This window comes from Xiphophorus hellerii, chromosome 17 (genome assembly GCF_003331165.1).
Source record: "Xiphophorus hellerii strain 12219 chromosome 17, Xiphophorus_hellerii-4.1, whole genome shotgun sequence".
NCBI classification, from domain to species: Eukaryota; Metazoa; Chordata; class Actinopteri; order Cyprinodontiformes; family Poeciliidae; genus Xiphophorus; species Xiphophorus hellerii.
In genome coordinates this window covers 20,386,473-20,411,838 of record NC_045688.1, presented here as the reverse complement: position 1 = coordinate 20,411,838, position 25,366 = coordinate 20,386,473, and the positions used below count along the sequence as shown (strand labels likewise).

The following is a 25,366-nucleotide window of genomic DNA, read 5'->3' as shown; positions in this document are numbered from 1 at the left end:
TACCCTTTTCCGGCTCAAGGCCATGGCCTCAGATTTGGAGGCACTGATCCCCATCCCGGCCGCTTCACACTCGGCTGCGAACCGCTCCAGCGAGAGCTGCAGATCATGACCTGATGAAGCCAGTAGGACCACATCGTCTGCAAAAAGCAGAGATGAGATCCTAAGGCCACCAAATCGGATCCCCTCAACACCTTGGCTGAGCCTAGAAATTCTGTCCATGAAAGTGATGAACAGAATCGGTGACAAAGGGCAGCCCTGGCGGAGTCCAACTCTCACCGGAAACGAGCCCGACTTACTGCCGGCAATGCGGACCAGACTCTGACACCGGTCATACAGGGACCTGACAGCCCGTATCAAAGGGCCCGGTACCCCATTCTCCCGGAGAACCCCCCACAGTGGTCCCCGAGGGACACGGTCGAACGCCTTCTCCAAGTCCACAAAACACATGTAGACTGGTTGGGCGAACTCCCATGCACCCTCCAGGACCCTGCCGAGAGTGTAGAGGTGGTCCAGTGTTCCACGACCAGGACGAAAACCACACTGCTCTTCCTGAATCCGAGGTTCGACTATCCGACAGACCCTCCTCTCCAGGACCCCTGACTAGACCTTGCCAGGGAGGCTTAAGAGTGTGACCCCTCTATAATTAGAGCACACCCTCCGGTCCCCCTTTTTGAACAGAGGGACCACCACCCCAGTCTGCCAATCCAGGGAAACTGCCCCCGATGTCCATGCAATATTGCAGAGTCGCGTCAGCCAACACAACCCTACAACATCCAGAGCCTTAAGGAACTCCAGGCGGATCTCATCCACCCCCGGAGCCTTGCCACCGAGGAGGTCCTTAACCACCTCGGCGACCTCGTCCCCAGAGATTGGAGAGCCCAACCCAGAGTCCCCAGACTCAGCTTCTTCAATGGAAGGCATGTTGGTGGGATTGAGGAGGTCTTCGAAGTACTCTGCCCACCGGCCCACAATGTCCCGAGTAGAGGTCAGCAGCACACCATCCCCACTATAAACAGTGTTGGTGCCGTACTGCTTCCCCCCCCTGAGACGCCGGATGGTGGACCAGAATCGCCTCGAAGCCGTACGGAAGTCTTTCTCCATGGCCTCTCCAAACTCCTCCCACGCCCGAGTTTTTGCCTCAGCAACCACCCGAGCCGCATGCCGCTTCGCCTGCCGGTACCCATCAGCTGCTTCCGGAGTCCCACAGGCCAAAAAGGCCCGGTAGGACTCCTTCTTCAGCCTGACGGCATCCCTCACTGAAGGTGAGGGTTGCCGGGTTCGAGGGTTTCCGCCGCGACAGGCACCGACAACCTTGCGGCCACAGCTCCGATCGGCCGCCTCAACAATGGAGGCACGGAACACGGTCCACTCAGACTCCATGTCCCCCACCTCCCCCGGGACGTGTTCGAAGTTTTGCCGGAGATGGGAGTTAAAGCTCCGTCTCACAGGGGATTCCGCCAGACGTTCCCAGCAGACCCTCACAACACATTTGGGCCTGCCAGGCCTGACCGGCTTCCTCCCCCACCACCGGAGCCAACTCACCACCAGGTAGTGGTCAGTGCACAGCTCCGCACCTCTCTTCACCCGAGTGTCCAAGACATACGGCCGCAGATCCGATGAAACAATGACAAAGTCGATCATCGAACTGCGACCTAGGGTGTCCTGGTGCCAAGTGCACATATGGACACCCTTATGCCTGAACATGGTGTTCGTTATGGACAATCCATGACAAGCACAGAAGTCCAACAACAGAACACCGCTCGAGTTCAGATCGGGGGGGCCGTTCCTCCCAACCACGCCCCTCCAGGTCTCACTGTCATTGCCCACGTCAGCGTTGAAGTCCCCCAGCAGAACAAGGGAGTCCCCAGGAGGAGCACTCTCCAGTACCCCCTCTAAGGACTCCAAAATGGGTGGGTAATCTGAACTGTCGTTCGGCCCGTAAGCACAAACTACAGTCAGGACCCGTCCCCCCACCCGTAGGCGGAGGGAGGCTACCCTCTCGTTCACCGGAGTAAACCCCAACGTACAGGCGCCAAGATGGGGAGCAACAAGTATGCCCACTCCTGCCCGACGCCTCTCACCTTGGGCAACTCCAGAGTGGAAGTATGTCCAGCCCCTCTCAAGGAGACTGGTTCCAGAACCAGAGCCATGCGTCGAGGTGAGACCGACTATTTCTAGCCGGAACCTCTCGACCTCACACACTAGCTCCGGCTCCTTCCCCACCAGAGAGGTGACATTCCACGTCCCAAGAGCCAGCTTCTGCAACCGAGGATCGGACCGCCAGGGTCCCCTCCCTCGGCCGCCACCCATCACACAATGCACCCAACCCCTTTGGCCCCTCTCACGGGTGGTGGGCCCATGGGAGGGGGGACCCATGTTTCCTCTTCGGGCTGAGCCCAGCCGGGCTCCATGGGTAAAAGCCTGGCCACCAGGCGCTTGCCATCGTTCCCCCCCTCCAGGACTGGCTCCAGAGTGGGGCCCCGGTGACCCGCGTCCGGGCGAGGGAACGCCAAGTCCAATGTTTTTTCTCCTCATTGGGGTCTTCGGGCTGCGCTTCGTCTGGTCCCTCACCTAGGACCTGTCTGCCTTGGGTGACCCTACCAGGGGCATGAAGCCCCAGACAGCATAGCTCCTAGGATCATTGGGGCACTCAAACCCCTCCACCACGATAAGGTGGCAGCCCAAGGAGAGGGTAACCCTTTTTTATTAGGAGAAAAACATTATCCAAACCAACATGACCCTTTGGAAGAATTTGGCCTACTGAATCTATAGTTATTCCAGCCATAGCAGCAACAACTGACAAAAAGTTTGCACTAATTGGGAATGAGTCTTTTAACACCACTGAGGATTTTTGTCCACTCTCCTTTTCTGCAAAATTCTTGAGTCCATTAAATATGATAAATTGTCCAGGTTTTAAGGAAGCAAAACATAAAAAAAAAATAAAAAAAAATCAAACTATCACCATGTTTCACTTTAAGTGTGATGCTCTCACAAAAGTGTCCTGCCACTGGCTTCTCAGTGGCAGGACACTGCTTACAAAGTTGACCTTCTAATCCCTTAACAACATTTCTAAGATTAAAGGACTAACGTCCCAAAAATCTAGAGGAATTCATCCATGTGTTTATCTTTAGTAGATGTTAGAATAATTATGTTTTGTTATCATTCTTACATAAGTAGTTACGTTTGCTTTTCATTCATAGGTTTAGTATTCACACCCCAGAGAGGAGGAATTTGTTAAACCGTGTGAAAGACAAAACTTGCTTTTTCCCTAAACCTTGAAGGTGCAGCTGCTTCTTATCTTGGGTTACTCCTTAAACTACTTGTGTGTAGAATGTAGTTCTTCCTTGTTTGAGAATAGCCATTCTTTGATTCATCACTCTCCCAAATTTCACTCTTGACTCCCTTCTTTCTCCTGCTTAATAAAAAGACAGGCTCTGCTGCAGGGAGTCAGAACGCAGAACTTCTCCACTTCTCCACCTTGGAGAAGTGGTTTGCTATGTTTTCTCCTTCTGCAGAAGCTTGGTTAATAAACGTTGTCTGTGGTTCTCTTTTTATGTAGGTTTGAAAAAATACCTATCAGTAGAGTTGATTACTTCAACAGTGTCTTCACAGACCTGCATAAAGTCAGCTGATTTAGAACGCTGCAGCTAGCGTCCTAACTAAAACGAAGTAAAGAATAGACTTTAAAATAGTGTTGTTAGTTTATAAATCACTGAATGACTTGGCACCAAAATGCAATGTTGTAAAAACCTTCCAGACCACTCAGGTCTTCTGGTTCAAGTCTACTCTGTACCCACAGAACCAAACAAGGAAAAGCAGCATTCAATTTTTACACCCCACAAATCTGGAACAGGCTGATTAATAATAACTAGAAGTGATCAATGTATTTGTTGCATGTTTGATTATGGCTATTCTTCACAATATCACATTTTGACAAAATCTCATATTTATTGCTTGTTTCATAATTGGTCACTGTATTATAGTTTTAATGTGTAAAGCACTTTGAAATGCCCTGTTGCTGAAATATGAAGTCAAAAATATACTTCACTTCACTGAAGAACATAATATTCACAGTTGTGAGAACCTTGTGGAAGGAGGCCCAAAACGTTTAACCCCAAGTCATGCAGTTCAAAGGAAATGCTGACAAATATTTAATGGTTTAATATTAAAAACACAAAGTTCTCTCATATTAATGTCAAACAACCATCAACATGTATTAGTAGCACCTTCTAGTGACAGAAATAAACCAACCATTCTGAGTTACACAAAATAAAAGTTGAAAGTGTTGAAATATTCCAAGTGTGACATAATGCTCCTACGAAAGATGAATTTATTTTATTCCATCTTTCCCAGGACTGCAAAGAAATATTTGAACAGTTGTTCTTGCTTACTATTTGACCCTCACATTTTGTACATTTAGGACTGATGAATTAATTTTAATATTGAGCAAAATATAGTTGCAGGAGTACAAACACAACCAAACCAAGTCAGCAGAGTGTTACGAGAATTTTTGGATTTTCTCAGATTAGCCAAATTAACTGAAGAATTTTACAAAAATACAAAACAAAGAGAAAATTGCCTCCTGAAATATTTCTGTCTCCAAACATTTAAAAATGAAGATCCCAGCTAAAGGTGTGTGAACATTTGTCCTGGACACAGTACACACAGTGTCCTGCTGGAAATGGCGGTTTGCTTCATGAGATGATGCATGTTCAGGAACAGAGACAAAGACAAGCTCACAGTGTAAAGACACATTGTGAGATGACTTCATGCTGTATAGGTTCTCAGACACAAGGACTGATCTTTCACCACAGAAAAAATGGGACTACACACACAAAATATCTGCAGGGATTCTGCTGGTCACATACAATTAGATTTATAGATGTCCTCACACACATATACAGTTAGAACAGCAATCCTGTGGTGCTAGGAAGATTACAGCAGTGCATCAGGTCCTTAACTCTCCCAAGTCCAGCCTCATCCAATCTGGTTTTGTTTGAATCCCGCTCACCTGATATGGGTTGATCTGTTCTTAAACAGCAGACTGAACAGAAATCATAGTTCAAGTCAGGTCAGCTTCTCTTTACTCTTCTTTTTTATTTTTTATTTTTATTTTGACCCAGTGCTTTGATATAGCAGGACATTTGTCTCCTCGGTGCTCTGAAAACACAAAAGTTCATGGGAAGGTCAAACTCAACAGAGTAGAAAAGAACTCTGTCATCCTGTTGCTAAGTAATTGAGAATAAGGGTAGGATTAAATAAGAGTTCGCTTCTTCATACTGCTTTTCAAACAGAAAAATAGCGGTAAACAAGTAATTTTGTTCTTGATTATGTATGCACATGTTTAATCTGTCCTACTGATTGTTTTTTTCTTGTTTTGAAAAACCTGTTTGGAATAAATAAATGAAATCAAAGCCCAGGAGAGGTTTTCAGAAAGCTGCTGTAGGACCAGAGGCCCTGATAGTGGCAGAGAAATTAAAATCACTGAACATCATAACAGAGCAAGTTTTTTAACAGGAAGTCTGAAGCTCTGCTCTTCTCTGAATCCACCTCTGCTTTGGTTATCTCACCAGTGGCCCTTGGCAGCGGTGCTCCTTCTCTGCTGTGAGATGCTGTAGATTTCCTGGAGTTGTTTTTTCTGATCGTCACTAAGTGGAGCCATCAAACACTGGTACCAGGGAGCATTGCTGTTCTGAATTCCTGAAACATGCACCCCCACCCCACACAGACACACACTCCTGTTGTATTACTGCATATAAGGATGGTGGTATTCAGAAACCTTAGGATTTACTGAGAGATTTGTGAAAAACAGGTTTAGAATCACTGGTTTACTTAGATATTTATCCAAAGAGTAGATACATATCTACACTATCTTTACCTGAACAACCCACAGGCAGTAGTGACTGCCTGTGGGTTGTTCAGGTAAAGGAGTTGGCTAAATGACACATGAAATATTCAAAACTGTTTGAATAACTGTCCAGTTATGTCAATGTAATTTAATATAATATAGAATCACATGTGGAATTCTTTGTAGATTGAACAGTAGACAGTACAGAGGTGTGGATTAAGAAACCTATAAAGTAAGACACAAGCAAACAGCCATTTGCATTTTGACTGCAGGAACCTTCTCTGGGATCCACAGTATATGTCAACAGTCATTAAAGCATTGCTAGAGATTGGTTATCTTTCTTCTTGAACTTGTAGTTGTTTGTCACTGTGCACATGCACAATGAAATGAAAGTCCACTCCAAAAATAGTGCAAACAGTGTAAGAAATATATACAATATAAATATAAATATAAATAAGGGGATTGGAATATGTATTTATTAAAAAAATATCCTGGGAGGGGAGACAATCCATTTTCATTTATTAGGTATTGCAGAACAGTGAAAAAAAGATGGTGGGGATGTTTTATGAAAAAAGGAAGTGTGTCCCTTTGCTTGTGTCTTATTCAGACACAAACATGACTTACTTATGAATCATAACTTACTTAGCAGGGCGGAGGTGAAGACCTGGTACTCGTCCTCTCCGTTGTCATAGTCCAGAGGCGTGCTGTATTCCTCAAGGGGTGTTCCCTCAAAAGCATCTTCATCCCAGTAGTCATCCTCATCATCATTATCGTCGTTGTCACCTCCCTGGCCTGCTGCCATGCTGGACTGATGATGTATGGTATTTTGGCTTTCATTCACCTCATCTTCATCACTGGGGATCTCTTCTGCTCACAGACAAAATGAATCACTCACTGTAGTCATCATCATGGATCCTCAAGTGAAACATGCATTTAAATTAAAAAAGTTTTAATAAAATGGCACTTCATGTGTTTAGTCTCAGCTATGTCCTTTTTTTTTTTTTTTACCATTTTGATCTTCATCATGAGCCGCTGCATGGGCAAGCAGGTCTGGCTTGTTGATGAGACGGGATGCATACATGTGTTTGAGACCCAGGAAAAGGAGCAGGATGGAAGGGATGATCTGACCAGCTACTCTTTCCAGCGCTGTCGGTCGGCTGGGGAGCTCCATCAACATGGTCAAACCGATGATGCACATCTTACGGTCATGGAATCTGAGGAGAGAAGTAGGCAAAAACTTCAAATTGGACTGCTCAACAATAAATGTCGGGTGTGTATGGGTATCTAGGGGCATGTCACTGGCATGGCAGTGGTATTAGATAGCAAGTAAACAGCCTGTGAGAGCTGAAAGGAGGAGAAAGATCAGAAGGAGTAAATATTGGAGTAGGTTTGATAAAGGTCAATGAGTGCAGCCAGTGGACAGTCTGCACCTGACAGAATCTACAATACAACTGTAAACCTGCGAAAAGAACAGAAGAAGACAGAACAGAAAGCACTAGTAAATATAGGTCTGTGCAGCTTAAAACTGACTCACGCCTCGAGGAGTACAAGAGAACAATGTTTGATGATGAAAGCACCAACTGAACCAGAGCCATGGAGCGATGGAAGAAGGAAGTCTGATTAGATGAATCAGACTGCTGATTTCTGTAGCAGCATCCAGACCTATAGGTCTGCATCACATAATAAGTAAGAATGTGGCAGAGCTAAAGAACTTTGAAACCTTTCTAAAAAAAAAACACATATTACAATTTTGGTCATGCTGCAATGGTGTCGATGGTCGTAGGAGTTTATCCTGTGCCGGTTACAGCCTTGACTATGTCGATCTCTGTTGGTGTGTCCTTGAGCAAGAGATTTCACCTGCCTTGTCTACTTGTGGTGGTCAGAGAGCCCAGTGGAGGACAGTTTCACTTCTGTCAAGACTGCCCAAGAGCAGTGGTTACATTCCACTAACTTGCCACCATCAACATGTGAATCTGTAAGTGAATGGGTCAATGACTGAATGCAGTGTGAGGCGCTTTGGGATTCTCTGGATTTGAACAAGTACAGATCATTTATTATGAGCATGAATCCAGCTGTGGTAAGCTAGATTCATGCCAGTTCACAACTGAAAAGGAAAATGAGTAAAATGTCTTTCCAATGTTTGAAAAGCATACACATAGATAAAGTTCTCTGTGTGTGAAAGATAATAAATCCAAATAGAAAGATACTTTTAAATGAACATGAAATTTGCTTTTCAACTCATTACACAAGGTAGTGTGCTATTGAAAATTAAGCAACTCTCATTATAAAATGTATTATTGTAGTATTCTACTGCACTCACCTGGCCAATATAGGAATTGAACTTGTGCAATGAATAATTCACAATAGGTAAAAAAGCATCTAGTGAACATTTTTATACTACTTATTAAATAAGGACATAGAAGATGTGATGCTTTCATGCTGATTCTACCCTTACCCCAGGAAGAATTCAGTGTCATTTATCCACTGGTTGATGAAGTGGGCTGTAATGGGCTGTGGGCTGTGAGGAAAGTGCATGTTGTCCAAAGTCTGAATGAGCAGAGCTGGGTTGTAATACAGGGCAGCAATGACCACCTGCAGACACATGGTCCTCAGCTCGCTGGACTTCACCCCCCGCATCAAACGTTCCAGCACTGCCTCCACAAACAGAGGGATACACTAGAGCAGAAAATACACAAACGTGGATGTTAACCATACCTTTGGTCTTTTCCTAAACATCAAGAAAAAAGAGTAGGTGGAAGTGCTGATGGTGAGGAAACGGGGAGTTTTTTCTGACTACTTTTTTGTCCAGGTGAACAGTTGAAAATAAAATATATATAAAAATTCTTTAATATGGTGGTTTCTAAAATTAAAGAATGAGGAGCAGCATAAAATGTCATTTTAAAATGTCTCCACATAAATACATGGGTATGGAGCTGCTTCTGACCTGCTCAATGCCTCTGCCTCTGCACTGCAGAATGATCACTTCTAAAAGTTTAGCAGCATGACACTCTGCATCATCACCAGCGTCCAGAGTCAGCACCTGCAGGATGTTAGGATGGAGACGATGTTAAACGTCATCAGGCAGGCAGGGACCAACACAATGCACAGCAGCAAAACGTTTTTCCAGTCTTACCTTTTTGCACATACTGTAGATGACCTCTAAGTGCTTTGGGTTGGACAGGAGCATATCTGTGTCCACAGTAACATAGTTGTGCAAAAGAGGCATCATATCTGCAACACAAATAAAATTGATCAACTATTAAAAAAAACAAAAAGGTTTAACACTATTATAGAAAAAAGTAACCAAATTATTTTGAAAATGAAATAAAAACAGTGATGTCAATGACACTGCACTTGTAGATGGCTGCTGTTATAACCAAGTCCAAGAATTTTTTAACAAATAGCTCAACTTTACAACTGTAATTAATTTAATCTAAATAAAAAATCAAGTCCAATTTGATATTGAAATCATTTTCTCATGAGAGTTTTTGGATCAATTAAACTCTTATGTCTGAAATTTAACAGCTAAGTCAGCAAGTCTTCTAAAAGTATTTCAGAATAAATTTTTTTTCATGTTTAAAGGTTTGGAGTACATCACTGTCCTGTAAGGAATTATAATAGATTTTGAAAGCAGTATACATTCCTATCTGTTCCGTGCTGTTAGGTTTATAAGCAAGTACCTGTGAAGTAGTCAAAGCAATCGTGCTGGAAGACCTCGTAAAGAACACCAAGTAGTTGCCACATCTGAGGAGAGATGGTCTGACAGGTGAGGCCAAAGGCCAGAGACAGGATTTCCTCATAGAACTCTGCAAAGAACAGGAAACACAAATTTATAATTCACAGTGAAGATGCAGACAAGTAGTTTGGACCTTAAATAAAGCTGAGCTAGAGAGAGAGAATGTTTAGGCAATGTCCATGGAAGAGGATAAGTGACCCAAAGTAAACTAAAAATGTAATGACACAAAAAATGGTATGGATGGCTCAGCCAACACGACTCATAAAAAAAAACTGTTGGAAGAAAGAAAGACATATACCTACTGTATATCGAATATTGAGTAAGTGTATCTTTTACGACTGAAATGATTCCTCGAATAATTCCGGCCGGGTTATTATTTGCGTCGCGCAGCGGTCTCTTACACCTATGAGTTGTTGACAAAAGCTAAGTGTAGCAGCATAACGTCTAATTTTAAAGTTCGGCCTGGGAGGATTTTATTGATTGATGTCTGGGTTTCTGTCGTTTTTCGGGGGACCAATAAGCATCCTTAAAATGACTGGCGCGATACCTGAAGTACGGTAGTCTTTTCTCCTCCCAGAGCTGCTGCCTGGTGGCAGGTTCAGAGTGAATGGTGGAGAAGAGTGCTGAAGGTGAATTTATACAGGTAAGTGGGAAACACTGGAACACTGAAGCAACACTGAAGCAACACTGAACACTGCGGTCGGCTGTGCTTTAGATGCTTAGCTTTACGGACGAACCAGAAAATAAATTTCATATCATCCCAATCTCAACAAATGGCGAAATGCATCGTACACAGCTGGTCGATATGTGTGACAAATGAAGGTGTCAAATCCCGTCACTAACATAATCACAGAAGCTATAAATGTCTGGGCAAGGTGAGAGTTCATCTATTAAAATGACTGAAAATGAATACATAAACGAAAAGCTGGAATATAGACTTTTTTTAATAAGCGTATTTGTGAGCATGCCTCTTTATTATTAAATTGAATATAACTTCAGATTTTTGTATAAAATTTCTTCAGGTTAACTTAGAAAGTGAGCTATTATTGTTACAGGTTAATTTTCTAAACTACAGAAAAGTTATTGTTAGGGAAGCTCAAATGTGAAAAATTGGGCTGATATTGATATCGAGTCCAATTGATATAAATGATGTAACACTGCTTTATGTTAGATTTACCAATGTTTTATTTGATCTTTTTTTATTCGATTACTCGATTAATCGATTGCTAAAATATTCGTTTACAACAGCCCTAGTATCTTTAAGAGGAGTTAGGAGCTGCTTCACGTCTAAATAAAGCAGGTTATCTAACAAAGACTTTTGTTTGCCTCTCCTTGGGCTGCCACCTTATCGTGGTGGAGGGGTTTGAGTGCCCCAATGATCCTAGGAGCTATGCTGTCTGGGGCTTCATGCCCCTGGTAGGGTCACCCAAGGCAGACAGGTCCTAGGTGAGGGACCAGACAAAGCGCAACCCGAAGACCCCAATGATGAACGGCACCATTGGACTTTGTGTTGCCTCGCCCGGACGTGGGTCACCGGGGCCCCACTCTGGAGCCAGGCCTGGAGGGGGGGCACGATGGCGAGCGCCTCGTGGCCGGGCTTTTACCCATGGAGCCCGGCCGGGCTCAGCCCGAAAAGGAAACATGGGCCCCCCCTCCCATGGGCCCACCACCCGTGAGAGGGGCCTTGTGTAATGGGTGGCGGCCGAGGGAGGGGACCCTGGCGGTCAGATCCTCGGTTGCAGAAGCTGGCTCTTGGGACGTGGAATGTCACCTCTCTGGTGGGGAAGGAGCCGGAGCTAGTGTGTGAGGTCGAGAGGTTCCGGCTAGAAATAGTCGGTCTCACCTCGACGCATGGCACTGGTTCTGGAACCAGTCTCCTTGAGAGGGGCTGGACATACTTCCACTCTGGAGTTGCCCAAGGTGAGAGGCGTCGGGCAGGAGTGGGCATACTTGTTGCTCCCCATCTTGGCGCCTGTACGTTGGGGTTTACTCCGGTGAACGAGAGGGCAGCCTCCCTCCGCCTACGGGTGGGGGGACGGGTCCTGACTGTAGTTTGTGCTTACGGGCCGAACGACAGTTCAGATTACCCACCCATTTTGGAGTCCTTAGAGGGGGTACTGGAGAGTGCTCCTCCTGGGGACTCCCTTGTTCTGCTGGGGGACTTCAACGCTGACGTGGGCAATGACAGTGAGACCTGGAGGGGCGTGGTTGGGAGGAACGGCCCCCCCGATCTGAACTCGAGCGGTGTTCTGTTGTTGGACTTCTGTGCTTGTCATGGATTGTCCATAACGAACACCATGTTCAGGCATAAGGGTGTCCATATGTGCACTTGGCACCAGGACACCCTAGGTCGCAGTTCGATGATCGACTTTGTCATTGTTTCATCGGATCTGCGGCCGTATGTCTTGGACACTCGGGTGAAGAGACGTGCGGAGCTGTCCACTTCTCGGTGCCTGTCGCGGCGGCAACCCTCGAACCCGGCAACCCTCACCTTCAGTGAGGGATGCCGTCAGGCTGAAGAAGGAGTCCTATCAGGCCTTTTTGGCCTGTGGGACTCCGGAAGCAGCTGATGGGTACCGACGGGCGAAGCGGCATGCGGCTCGGGTGGTTGCTGAGGCAAAAACTCGGGCGTGGGAGGAGTTTGGAGAGGCCATGGAGAAAGACTTCTGTATGGCTTCGAGGCGATTCTGGTCCACCATTCGGCGTCTCAGGGGGGGGAAGCAGTACGGCACCAACACTGTTTATAGTGGGGATGGTGTGCTGCTGACCTCTACTCGGGACGTTGTGGGCCAGTGGGCAGAGTACTTCGAAGACCTCCTCAATCCCACCAACATGCCTTCCATTGAGGAAGCTGAGCCTGGGGACTCTGGGTTGGGCTCTCCAATCTCTGAGGTCGCCGAGGTGGTTAAAAAGCTCCTCGGTGGCAAGGCCCCGGGGGTGGATGAGATCCGCCCGGAGTTCCTTAAGGCTCTGGATGTTGTAGGGTTGTGTTGGCTGACGCGACTCTGCAATATCGCATGGACATCGGGGCAGTTCCCCTGGATTGGCAGACTGGGGTGGTGGTCCCCCTGTTCAAAAAGGGGGACCGGAGGGTGTGCTCTAATTATAGAGGGGTCACACTCTTAAGCCTCCCTGGCAAGGTCTATTCAGGGGTCCTGGAGAGGAGGGTCCGTCGGATAGTCGAACCTCGGATTCAGGAAGGGCAGTGTGGTTTTCGTCCTGGTCGTGGAACACTGGACCAGCTCTACACCCTCGGCAGGGTCCTGGAGGATGCATGGGAGTTCGCCCAACCAGTCTACATGTGTTTTGTGGACTTGGAGAAGGCGTTCGACCGTGTCCCTCGGGGAGCACTGTGGGGGGTTCTCCGGGAGTATGGGGTACCGGGCCCTTTGATACGGGCTGTCAGGTCCCTGTATAACCGGAGTCAGAGTCTGGTCCGCATTGCCGGCAGTAGGTGGGGCTCGTTTCCGGTGAGAGTTGGACTTCGCCAGGGCTGCCCTTTGTCACCGATTCTGTTCATCACTTTCATGGACAGAATTTCTAGGCGCAGCCAAGGTGTTGAGGTGATCCGATTTGGTGGCCTTGGGATCTCATCTCTGCTTTTTGGAGACGATGTGGTCCTTTTGGCTTCATCAGGTCGTGATCTGCAGCTCTCGCCGTAGCGGTTCGCAACCGAGTGTGAAGCGGCCGGGATGAGGATCAGTGCCTCCAAATCCGAGGCCATGGTCTTGAGCCGGAAAAGGGTAGAGTGCCTTCTCCGGGTCAGGGGGGGTGTCCTGCCCCAAGTGGAGGAGTTCAAGTATCTCGGGATCTTGTTCACGAATGGGGGAAGAAGGGAGCGGGAGATTGACAGGCGGATTGGCGCAGCGTCTGCCGTCAAGCGGGCGCTGTACCGGTCCGTCGTGGTGAAGAGAGAGCTGAGCCAAAAAGCGAGGCTCTCGATTTACCGGTCGATCTACGTTCCCACCCTCATCTATGGTCATGAGCTTTGGGTCATGACCGAAAGAACAAGATTGTGGATACAAGCGGCCGAAATGGGTTTTCTCCGTAGGGTGACTGGGCTCTCCCTTAGAGATAGGGTGAGAAGCTCAGTCATCCGGGAGGGACTCAGAGTAGAGCCGCTGCTCCTTCACATCGAGAGGAGCCAGTTGAGGTGGCTCGGGCATCTGGTCAGAACGCCTCCTGGACGCCTCCCTGGTGAGGTGTTCTGGGCACGTCCCACCGGGAGGAGGCCCCGGGGAAGACCCAGGACACGCTGGAGGGACTGTGTCTCTCGGCTGGCCTGGGAACGCCTCGGGATTCCCCCGGAAGAGCTGGAAGAAGTGGCTGGGGAGAGGGAAGTCTGGGCCTCCCTTCTGAAGTTACTCACCCCGCGACGCGACGCGACCCGACCCTGATTGATTGATGGATGGATGGATGGATGGATGGATGGATGGATGGGTGGGTGGGTGGATGGATGGATGGATGGATGGATGGAAGGATGGATGGATGGATGGACTTTTGTTTGCAAAGTGTTTAGATGGAGGAGTAACATCGCCATCAGAGTCCTAGGTTCAGTTCTACCAGTTGGTCACATTTGGGCAAGTCACTAACTCCAAGTTGCCTACTGATCTGTGTACAAGTGTTTGAATGTGTGCACATTAGTGATATTGGCTGAGTGAATGTGGCTTGTGTATAAAAGTATTTTGAAAAGTGAATCTGACTAGGTTAGCTAGATAAGCACAACATTGGTCCATTTATCACGAGTAGACTATGCATCAACCAGCATGGGTGAGATTAAGACTATAGTCTACTTGAGACAAATTCTGAATAAGTTTATATAAGCACTGTTGCTTATATAAACTTATTCAGTTTATACTATATATGAAAGTTGCTGCCTACTCTCACAAATCTGTTGCTTAATACTCAGTGTACTGGGACTGTCACAAATATAATATTAATAATAGTTTCATATTCTTCCACTTCAACAGAGAGTAAACCTGATGCTGAACTGGATCTATGTTCTTAAGAAAAGAATAAAAAACACAACACCTCCTGTGAACACACACCTGCCATACCTATGATGGGCTTCTGCAGCACCAGGCCAATCACCTGCAAACAGATCCCTTCCAGCTGCTGAGTGATCTAGAGAAGAAATAGTTTCAGTGTTGAGATTGCATTATGCAAATGCTTTATATACATAGATTACCATGCATACAGGTCATTCAGCTGTGTTATTTTGAACAGATTTAGTTTATTAAAACAGCTAAAGTATTAATTATTTATAAATCATGTCAAAAAAGTAAGTAACATTTAAGTGGCAAGTCTGAATAAAAGTGTGTTTCCCGAGATATTGCAGGCTAATTAACAGAAAAAAATTTAATTTAAGTAAACTTTATCCCAAAGAAAAGTAAATGACATAAAATAATAAAAAGCCTGAGGATAAACAACAGAAATAGCAGGACTCAGTCTGGCTTTAAAGCCAAAAATAAGTGTCAATCACATCAAGTGTCTGATTGAAGAGAGAGAGAGAGGCATTAGTTCAACAGTAAATTTGAAAATGGAAACAAATTATGCTGCAGAAAATGTGTTTGGTGAATAAAAAATGTTTAGTGTCAAAGATGAATATCCCTAAACAGTTTATGTTTTCTATGTTTTTTTTACTGAGGACTGGTGGGTGTATGAGCGTGTGGGAGATACCTCTTTGTGGTCCTCCATGACAGTAAGAATGGTGTCTATTGTGCTAAGGATGCCCAGAGCCATCACAGTCTTGTCTTCATTCTCCTCATACTCTTCACTCTGCAGAACTCTGGTAAAGATCTCCGCCTGGTGGCAGGAAACACAAAGTCATGTTTGCACTGTTAGAGAAAATTTTCCTCCCATGTGTCTGCTCAGCTCCCTCTATTGTGATGCCACTCTTCAGAAAATGGCACACTCTGCCATGACAGAGTTGACGACTTATGCGGATGTCAACTTCTGTGAAGCTTGTCAAAAAACCAAGACAGCTGGTAGCCTAATAATGTTTTTATGTATTTGATTTCAGTGTAAAAATTTTCATCAGGAGCTTCTCGGTTAGCTTCACAAACAGACAAGGAGGCAAACAAATTTGTCATTTTATCGTATACCTCTTGATAAGAAAAGACGACAGGGAGGTAGCCATCATTTGTAAGAACTCGCACCCGTCTGTGTATTTGTGGATTTGACACAAAGACTTTTTATAAGGTAAGAAGATTAACGTTCAGATACTTACTAAGAAAGGTAGACTAGTATGATGCCATCAAATATTGGATTATGGATCGGACACATGTCTAATCATTAGTAACTACACAGAAAATGCCTCGCCATTAGGTAGCCAGCCATGTTTGAAAAAATCTGGTAAGTATCTAGATTTTGGATACTGTTAAGTCTGCTCCAGTGAAAGGAGAAACACCATTATGACACAGTGACATTATGGGAGGGTATGGATTGGCTATCTCCAGCGTTTGTAAATACAGCTGTCTATGAGCCCCAACTAGGTGTGCTACTTCCACAGACAAATTAGCTTGAGTTGAACAACTAGAGGCCATGGCTATAAAACAACATGGGAAAACAATCAGTCGACATCCTCATACCACACTTCTCAGACATCGATCATGGCACCTCAACATGATTAGGTGAAATAGTTTCAAAGAGTCAATATTACTACTTTCATAAACACAGAAAAATCTGCAGCAGTTTTTTTTTGAAAGAGGTAGTTATTGTGAAGCCATAACAATATAAAGGAATTACATTCTCCCCATTTATGTTTTAAAATTGACTCTATAATTTTAACTGAACTAAAAAAAGTGCATCAAATATTGGTTCACCCATTTATACAACATAAATTGTGAGTTCTTAGTTTTGCTTTATTTAATGAATTATGGTGGGAAAAAAATGACTCAAATTGAATGGTGCTTCTCCACCAACTAGAGGTCAGATGCACTTCAAACAAAACTTGCAGTGCAGTAAGAGTTTGGTAGAGCTAGACAACGTCTAACACACTTACAGAACTTGTTCCTACCAAGTTTTGTGTCATGTCCACTGCTATAGCAGCCATCTCTTGGTTGTATTCACAAATCATCTTCTGAATGACGTTGGTAAGGTCATCATTCTCCGTCTCTCTAACCACATGTAGAAGCTCCTGCATCACCTGGCGAATGCATGGCCTGATGTACATTTTGGCTACACACAGAGCAGAGGTTGCAGTGTAAGGATTGTGCTTTTTCCTTTAATCATAAAACTTATAACATTCAAAATGTTGGTTAATGCACCTTGCTCCTGGTTGCTCACAAGTGTCTGCAAAGCAATGGCTGCTTCCACCTTAACAGGCATCTCTTTGTCGTCTATAAGGTCTTGTCTGACCAGCTCCACTGCGTTCCTAAGTACCAGCTCGTTATGGAAACACAGTGGGCTGAAGCAATGCAGCACCCAACATGACTGGTAGATCACAGCAGAAAAGTCCAGGTTTGTATAATCCACTCACAGTATTTTTGAAAGACTAAGATCAGCTTTTCCAAAAAAGGAAAACTGGGTGAATGGATGGGACCATTACTCACCCTGGCTCGAAGGTAACCCATTGGAGAATTGAGCAGTGGAAACACATAGTTTTGCAGCATTGACTCCATCTGCTCCCTGTATATTCTCTTCTTTGAGATGAGATTTAACACACAATACCTCAAATATGTGTATCAGGATTTACTCAGTCATATTTTCTAAATGAGTAACAGAACTGGACTCTCATATACCTTTAGTAAGAGCTCAGCAAGAGCTCCAATGCAGTGCAGTGCTCCATCCTTACTCCGGGGGTCAGTAGAGGGGTCTGCCAGGATTTTGTGGCAGAACGCCATCATCTGAGGGAGAATCTGACAAGCAGAAACCATCAACTTCAAGTTATGTTTTGAAAACATGCAAAGTCAAACCTTTCTGAACATCTTTATTTATGGATTAGGCCCAAAGTCTGTATCCATTCATTATAGAAATAAATGTAGTTTAATTTTGTACTTTTCATGACTGAGTTCAACTGCTCTTTTTTCAAAGTAGAATACAACTTACATGACTTAAAAAAAAGAGAGAGTTAAATGTACAAGTTTAAATTTATTGTGGATTTTCTCAGATAAACAAACAAAGGAGTTCCGCCTACAAAGTATCCCCGGAAGTTTGTTTTCAATTATTCGTGCTAAATTTTGACAGATTAGACTTGGGGTTCCTGAAGGCGACATTCTTGAGTCACTTTTATTCAACATTAATATGATGATTTGAAAAGAGATGATCACTCTCTTTTGATCACTGACTGCTGGCTTTCAAGCCCTTTGGTTAGTCAAGCACTGGAACCTTATGGAAGGTTATTTGTCTATTTCAAATGTCAGGTAAGCATAATTCCTTAATATGTTTTAGTTTTTGTGTTTCTGCCTCTTTTTTACTTGCTGTAGCAACAACTCAGCATCTGTGATTCAAATAAACTTGAACCTAAACAGAAAGAAGCAGTCGCTTCAGGCTGGAAGAGTAGAAAAACCAAACTACAACAGAAAGTAGTAAGAATGAAGAGTAGGGTTGAAAAGAAGTTGAGGAAGATATGGAGCCTGGAGCTCTACAGGTGTTGCTTTGGATACAGCTTCTGAGTAAAGTTTTACTTTATTCAGATTGATTATCACTAATTTGAGACAACAATAGAAGTTGGAAGACCACCATATTTCTGACTTAAATGTCTCTTTTGATTAGTTTCTGAGGGTAATTTCATAGTTCAACTGTAATGAAATGCAAGGTATTTCCCTTACATCACATCAGTGTTTCTCAAACTTTTTCAGTCTGAGGACCACAATTCCCATTTAACAAACACTCGCAGACCATCTAACCTGAAATTGCCCTGCGATAACACATCTTCATATATGATGCAACCTTATATTAAAATACTACTCTCTTAACTCATGTATTGTTGTTTTCTTTGTTCATCCTAATTAAAAGAGTGGTGCTGTTTAGCAAATGTGACTGGCCACGACAAAGACATGAACAGGTCTACTTGGGCATTTTGAGTTATTCACAGATTCTGAAAGTGTGGAGTCTTACGTTTTCTAATGATATCAAACACATGGAAATAGAAAAAGAAGTTGTTCTTTACTACCAAGTGTTGTGTGCATTAATAACATTTAGGGCTATTTGTGATTTAGAACCACAATTAAAGAAAAATAGACTTGAATCTTTTTCTGCACTATTAAATACAAAAATAATAAACCCATTTCTATCAATTGTATTTATCTATTAAATCAAAATAACAATAGTTGTTGACGTGTAAGCAGAGCATCATGAGCAAGCAAAGTCCTAAAAAACAAAGAACAGTTCTCACTAACTGAGACGAGTCCTACCGCTCACCGCATAGAGCGGTGAACAAATTGCTAGTGAACGACACATCAACACTCAGCGGCTGTAACTTCGCTTCCTTTGATCATATAAATAGTCCTGGAGTTGTTTTCTTTCCACCGGTATCTGCAGCTTTTCTTTTGAATGATCCGGTTTTAAGCCACTTATCCATTATTATTTTTAACACAGTCCTTTGGTATGCTAATTGTATCGTTGCACTTTGAGCTTACATTATGGCAAATAATCGGTGTTATGCCGAGAAATGCACGCCTGCTGAGAATTGCATGCCCTGAAGGTCATTGGGGCCTCCAAAGGTCCCTTTCCAGAATGCATGCCCTGCAATGTGAAAATATTGGATGGTAATGTGTTATATGAAATTTTCTAGATAATGACACATATAATCTGAGCTACCAGTGTGACATTCATATCTGTATGAAACCTTTTGAGCTGAAAAACAGGGCATGCAAATATCGGCAGGCTAAATTTGCTGTGCCAAATATGCATCTCCTGCTAACTCAGACAAATAGAGGGCTAAGAAAGATCTAAGCTTTTCTGCCTAATGACACATGTTCTCTGAGCTCCTGGTATGAGTTTCATATCAATAGGATAATATTTGGGGGAAATAGACAGGGCATATATCGGCTTGCATAGTAATAATTAGCTGTGCCAAAAAATGCATCCTCCTCTTAACTTGCACAAATAAAGAGTTAAGAGTGAAATAACTTTTCTAAATAATCACACTTGTTCTCTGAGCTAAGGGTATGAGTTTCATACCAATAGAACAATATGTGGGAAAAATAGATAGGGGATGCCTATATTGGCAGCCTAATAATTAGCTTTGCCAAAAAATGGGTCCCCCTCCTAATTTGAAGAAATAAAAAGCTAAGAGTGAAATAACTTTTTCTACATAATCAAACATGTTCTATGAATTGCTGGTATAGGTTTCATATCAATAGGATAATATTTGGGGAAAATAGTTAGCGATCCTGGGGCAGTCTGACAGAGGCATGGTTGCCATGCACCACGCTACCGGGCCCTCTGACCACCAGCAGGTAAGTGTCTTGCCCAAGGACACAACGAGAGGCGGACAAAGCGATAATTGAACTAACAACACACCAATTGAGGGACAAACTCCTACCACCATCATCTAAGCAAAAAATTGTTTTTTACATATTTGCTAAAACTGTCACTATGTGGGGAAAGTATGGTATGAGACAGATAATTTCTGGAAAAATAAGTCAAGCTCCACCTTCTCTCCACCTTGCTACTGTTGCAATCTGCAAAAATGTGGCATAACTGCCAGTCAAAAAGAACCAATCAGAGATAGGAGGAAGGCCTTAACGCTGACAATCAATCCTGTGTGCACGCTGCTTAATGGACTAATGGCAGAAAAACAACTACTGGCCGTAATCGGTCATATCTGACAGAGTGGTGTATTTCTGCAGTTAGTACTGGGAGCAATGGGAAAAGGCAGAGTAGCTTGATTTTTTTTATAGATTATCTGTTTTTCACCATACTCTCAGAGTGATCGCTTTATCAAATATGTAAAAAACTTCTTTTTTTTCATAAAAGTTACTTACTGTAGCTTTATCCATGCATTCTTTGATCATGTATCTTTATTTTCCAGCACTTAATTTCATTTTCAATATTGCCTCTTCAGCTTCATCTAAAAAAACTGAAAATGTCTATGGAGTTAATTCTTTTACCAGGCCAACCTGAACTGTGCAATATTTGCACCAAAGGCCCACAATCTTCCTGACCTCTTTTCTCTTGCGAGCAGCTTTACACAGGAGACTCTGTGCAGCGGTTGCTGGAAGGGAATGGTCGTCATAGATGTCTGCAATAAAGAAATACACAAGAAAAAACAACCAGATCATCTAGAGGCAGCAGAGCAGCGGGATTAAATCAAACTGAAAGTTTTACAAAAACACATTTATTTTCTGAGGTTTCAACTTTTTTTCATTTTATAATAATCTCTTATTTATTCATTTATTGAGGCAATTTTATCCATTACAATTGCTTGTTTTGTTTTTGCCCTTTGAAATCTAAAAATCTAAAGGTCATTATAAAAAAAATCTATTATTATTATTATTATTACTGGTTTTGCTGTAAATTGAGACTCATAGCATATGCTCATTGAATAAAAATACAGAGGTGAAACCAAATTATGCTATAATCACATGCCATCAGTTAACCTTAATGGTAGGTTTCAATGAACAAAATGATCAGATTTTAACATATTTTATCTGTGTGTTAAATAGATCATATTTTTACAGTCAAGTCTAGACAGAGACTTGACTGTAAGTCTCTGTCTCAGTGAACACTCACTGAACTTCATTCGAATGTACTCATAGGGGTCTTCCTGCCACAGCCTCTCATCCTCATCTCTGTAGCACATTAGAGGGAAGATGACCTCATGGCATATAGTCTGAAAAAGATAAAGGTTGTTATGGATCCTTACTAAACGCTGCATTCAGTACCGGGTCTGAAAGTAAGAAAAAAAAAGTTGAGCCTGAAGCTTTTTTGTGGTGGTCATGGGAATAAAATTATAACATAATGTTTCATGTTTAATATAAATATATTTTTTAAATGCACAGAAAAGTCTTGCAAAAGCACAACAAATGAGGAAACTTCAAGTATCCATGACCTCAATGAGGTTCCAATTTGGCCTGCCATGCTTATTTATAAGCGAGAAGATATATGATATGTCAAAAGATATATGTGCGTATAGTGTTGTTTCAAAATTAAAATAAGGCTCAAAAGGAAGAACGTAACCATGTTTTAAAAAATGTAACCTCTTATAAAAATATTTTGAGATTTTCATTTTGGGGAGATGACCAGTGTCACAATCTTGAAGTGAAATTGGATGTCAAAGCAACATCTGTGTTGTTGAGAACAATCATCTCATCTTAAAAGTGAGCAAAACAAAGAAGATGATTGTTGATTTCAGGAGATCAAACCCTGTTTCCATCATGGGAGAAGAAGTGGAGGTGGTTGAGGAATATAAATACCTCTCTGTTCATCTGGACAACAGACTGGACTGGAGACACAACGGTGAAGCATCTATAAGAGACAGAGCAGACTGTACTTCTTTGAGGAAGCTAAGATCCTTCAAGGTTTGCAGCAAGATGCTGCAGATCTTCTGTAAGTCTGTTGTTGAGAGTGTCATCTCTTCTTCTGTACGTTGTTGGGGCAGCAGCATCAGAGCCAGAGACCCAAACAGGCTCAACAGCCTGATAAAGAAGGCTTGTTCTGTTCAAGGGACGACTGTGGAATCTCTGGAAATAGTGATGAAAGAGTATTCTTAATAGGATCAAGAAAATTATTTATAACACCGACCATCCTCTTCAAGACTATCTTGGGATGGTAGAGCATCTTCATTCAGAGGCTTCTTCAGATTCAGTGCAGTACAGACCACTGCACAAGATCTTTCCTGCCAACAGCCATCATGATCTTCAATAACTCTTTGAAGAATCTAAATTTATGAGTTACAACAACATGTAATTTCCTTCAACCAGTTTCTGTCAAGCTGAAGCTGTTGTTGCAATCCAGCAGCTTATTACCATCAGAGTGTGAATGTGTGTGAATGGGAATGACTGATTTTATTATGGGGTGTCTTAATGGTCTTGAATCGCGCTATAAAAGTTTGACGTCATTATTGTTTAACCTATAGCTAATAAATGTAGTAATTTTTTTTACTATTTTCAAAGCAAGTAGAGATAGCAAAGTGTTTTGTTTATAATCAAAATATGGATAAGTATAAGGAAACTTAAAAATATGCCTTTTATTTCTATAGATTTCAAATCTCAAGTGATCCTTGATTAAACAGAAAATCTTTGAAGAAATTAACAAAATTACTGGTGAGTGATATGATTTTAGAAAAATTCAAACTGGTACATATGCCATACCGTGGCCCTGCATTGTAGGGCCGGCCCAAGTCATGTATGAACTAAGCAGCCAATTAGGGCCACGGAGCCACTTAGGGGCCCCCTAAGTTGAGCTGATTTTTTTTTTAGTAAAGATTTCTACGTCATTATAATAAGAAAAACACACAATTTCATTTTAAAGTTGTGATTTGTTTTTACAGTAATATATTTGTGATAATGTATGTAGAAATCATTATTTTTATGGACAAAGAGAAAAATTTAAAAACAAATTGCTTTTGGAGGTCCACTGGTGGCTGTCACACTTCACCAGTCACACTTCACCAGTAACATGAGCTGCCGTTCAATGTGCAGAACACTTCCAATCCTCCACATAACCGTGGAAGATTAGTTAGCAAAACAATGTAGCAAAAAAAGGACTTAACCTTCAAGGACAGAGGAAAGAAAGATGACGAATAGAAAAAAAAGCCAAGATATAGGTATGCTTTCATGTCTCTTAAGTTAATGTTTATCAAAATGATTTGTGGAACTGCTAATAGGTAAGGTAATTTTATTTATATAGCAGGTTTTCAGCAACAAGGCAATTCAAAGTGGTTTACATGAATTAAAAGGAAATACAAACAAGATAAACCAAAGGAAAGAGCAAAACAAGATGAAAATAAAAAAAGAAGAATCTAATAATGTTGATCCAAAGTATAACTATAGGGAAGTATCCTCTGGTCTAATTCCTTTTCTGGGTTGCAAGAATAGGAGTCTCTGCATAGTAATTTAAAAAGTAACCTAAAAAGTATGATACTGGTCTAAATAGTAAGCACTACTCTTACTAATAGTAAGAGTGAGCTAAAGCTAAAGTCTTTAGCTCACTCTTTTTGTGGAAATTATTCCACAATTTCCAAAAATACTGATAAACTAGAATAATCTAAGAAGTATAGTATTGGTCTAAGTAGTGTGTTATCCACAGTTTAAAGTTATTTCTCTGGATTCTAAGTTTGTTCTAATTCCTTTTCTGGGTTAAAAGTGAATATTCCACAGTTTCTAAATAATAAAAGAGGGATGAAATTAAAAGAGGAAAGGACACATTAGGGAACATAGCAACATTCAGACAACACAAAAGACAAAACAGAGACATGAGTGAAGGCGGTGACATCACGGGACCATGAAACCACGTTACTCAGTACCACGGAAGAAGTCCGATGTGATGCTGTTATCAAGGCATGTCCTTGGGAGCGCTCAGCTCCACAACTGCATGGATAACAGGAGAGGGTGAGGTGGGAAGGAGCGTTATGTTTACACATCTTCAAGGAAATTAAAAATATGTAGCCCTTCCAAGGCAACATGGGGAAAAGTCAATTCAGATACAGAATGTTTTAGGTTGGGTAGATCTTAAATTTCAATCTCCCCTAAAGTCTCACCAATACATCTCACTTCCCAATTATCCAAATTAGTGTGGCCGTTCCACTGAACCGAAACGATCAACTTCTCCAAGATTGATTCCATCCCGCTAGTGAGTTTTTCAGCTTAGTGCCCCACGGAGGCTTGGGTCGGCCCTGCTGCATTGGGTAAATTTATTTAGACAGGAGATACTGCAAAAATACAGTACTTCTAAAATGCAAATAATTAAATGAATTATATATATATTTTTTTTTATTGGCTCTGGTGGCCTTTATTTGATAGCGAATTGACAGGAAAGTGGGTAGTGAGAGAAAGGGAAAAACATGCACCAAAGGTCGCCAGGCTGGGAATCGAACCTGTGACAGCCGCATCGAGGACTAAGGCCTCCATATGTGGGGGACTCCTGCACCACCTCAGCACCCCCCAAAATGAATTATATTTTGACATGAAATTTAATTTTTAGCAGAATCATCTGCCTGCACAGTAAGAGGATTTTACTAAAGATTTTTCATTATAACATTAACATCAAAAAAAGTTTTAAAATCCTAGAATTTTATTTTATTTTTTTTATTAAATGCTTCAAATTCTATTAATCATAATGAAATTTGGAAAATAATTTTGATACACTTTTTATTCTTGAGAGTTATTTTTTATAATGGGGATAAAAAAAAAACGGACAGATGTACTTGGAGTACACTAGAAATCTGAAAAATTCCTAAGGCAGGAAATCTTTATAAAACAAACGACAGAATCTACTTAAAATGAGTATTAACAAATTCACAAGTGCTACTTTACTTCTTTGTTTCTTCTTTTTCTTTTAATTGGCAATGTGTTTATCATGTTTGATCGGCGTTATTCATAATCACACTGAATTTGGCATGTTTGTACTCATTGCCATCAGTCATGTTTTTGCCATGTTTAATTACTTCAATCTTAAAATCACATTAGCCTAGTTTAATGGGACATGTCCAGAGGGTTGCAAGACTGAGGGCCGTTACTGGAGACATGGCGTTTCGTGTAGGGGCCCATGGAACTACGCGACAGCCGCAAATAACTTTCCGCCACATTTTAGCTTAGAATCTACATGCACCACACTACTTTGGACCTTGTTACCTAGTTGTCGTAGTGTTGACAATTAGTACCAAAGCGCCAAGT

At 42.5% G+C, this 25,366-nt stretch overlaps 1 protein-coding gene across 7 annotated transcripts in view; it reads right to left on the bottom strand.

Annotated features, from left to right (window-relative positions):
* Positions 1-4,138: 4,138 nt before the first annotated feature.
* Positions 4,139-25,366, bottom strand: part of ipo8 (importin 8) — a 47,532-nt gene continuing 26,304 nt past the window's right edge. For 4 of the 7 annotated variants that reach the window (XM_032590076.1, XM_032590079.1, XM_032590081.1 and 1 more), the window contains 16 exons: positions 21,264-21,363; positions 20,696-20,772; positions 17,327-17,443; positions 17,138-17,227; positions 16,853-17,018; positions 16,603-16,763; positions 15,264-15,389; positions 14,633-14,708; positions 9,529-9,654; positions 8,982-9,079; positions 8,793-8,888; positions 8,304-8,524; positions 6,857-7,062; positions 6,491-6,715; positions 5,571-5,700; positions 4,139-5,160 (listed from right to left, as the gene is read on the bottom strand). In XM_032590076.1, coding sequence (XP_032445967.1) covers position 5,160; positions 5,571-5,700; positions 6,491-6,715; positions 6,857-7,062; positions 8,304-8,524; positions 8,793-8,888; positions 8,982-9,079; positions 9,529-9,654; positions 14,633-14,708; positions 15,264-15,389; positions 16,603-16,763; positions 16,853-17,018; positions 17,138-17,227; positions 17,327-17,443; positions 20,696-20,772; positions 21,264-21,363 — 2,016 coding nt within the window. In that variant the 3' untranslated portion in view covers positions 4,139-5,159. Of the gene's footprint in view, positions 5,161-5,570; positions 5,721-6,490; positions 6,716-6,856; positions 7,063-8,303; positions 8,525-8,792; positions 8,889-8,981; positions 9,080-9,528; positions 9,655-14,632; positions 14,709-15,263; positions 15,390-16,602; positions 16,764-16,852; positions 17,019-17,137; positions 17,228-17,326; positions 17,444-20,695; positions 20,773-21,263; positions 21,364-25,366 lie in introns of all 7 variants that reach the window. The other 3 variants (XR_004342731.1, XM_032590078.1, XM_032590077.1) reach the window with 3 other exon arrangements.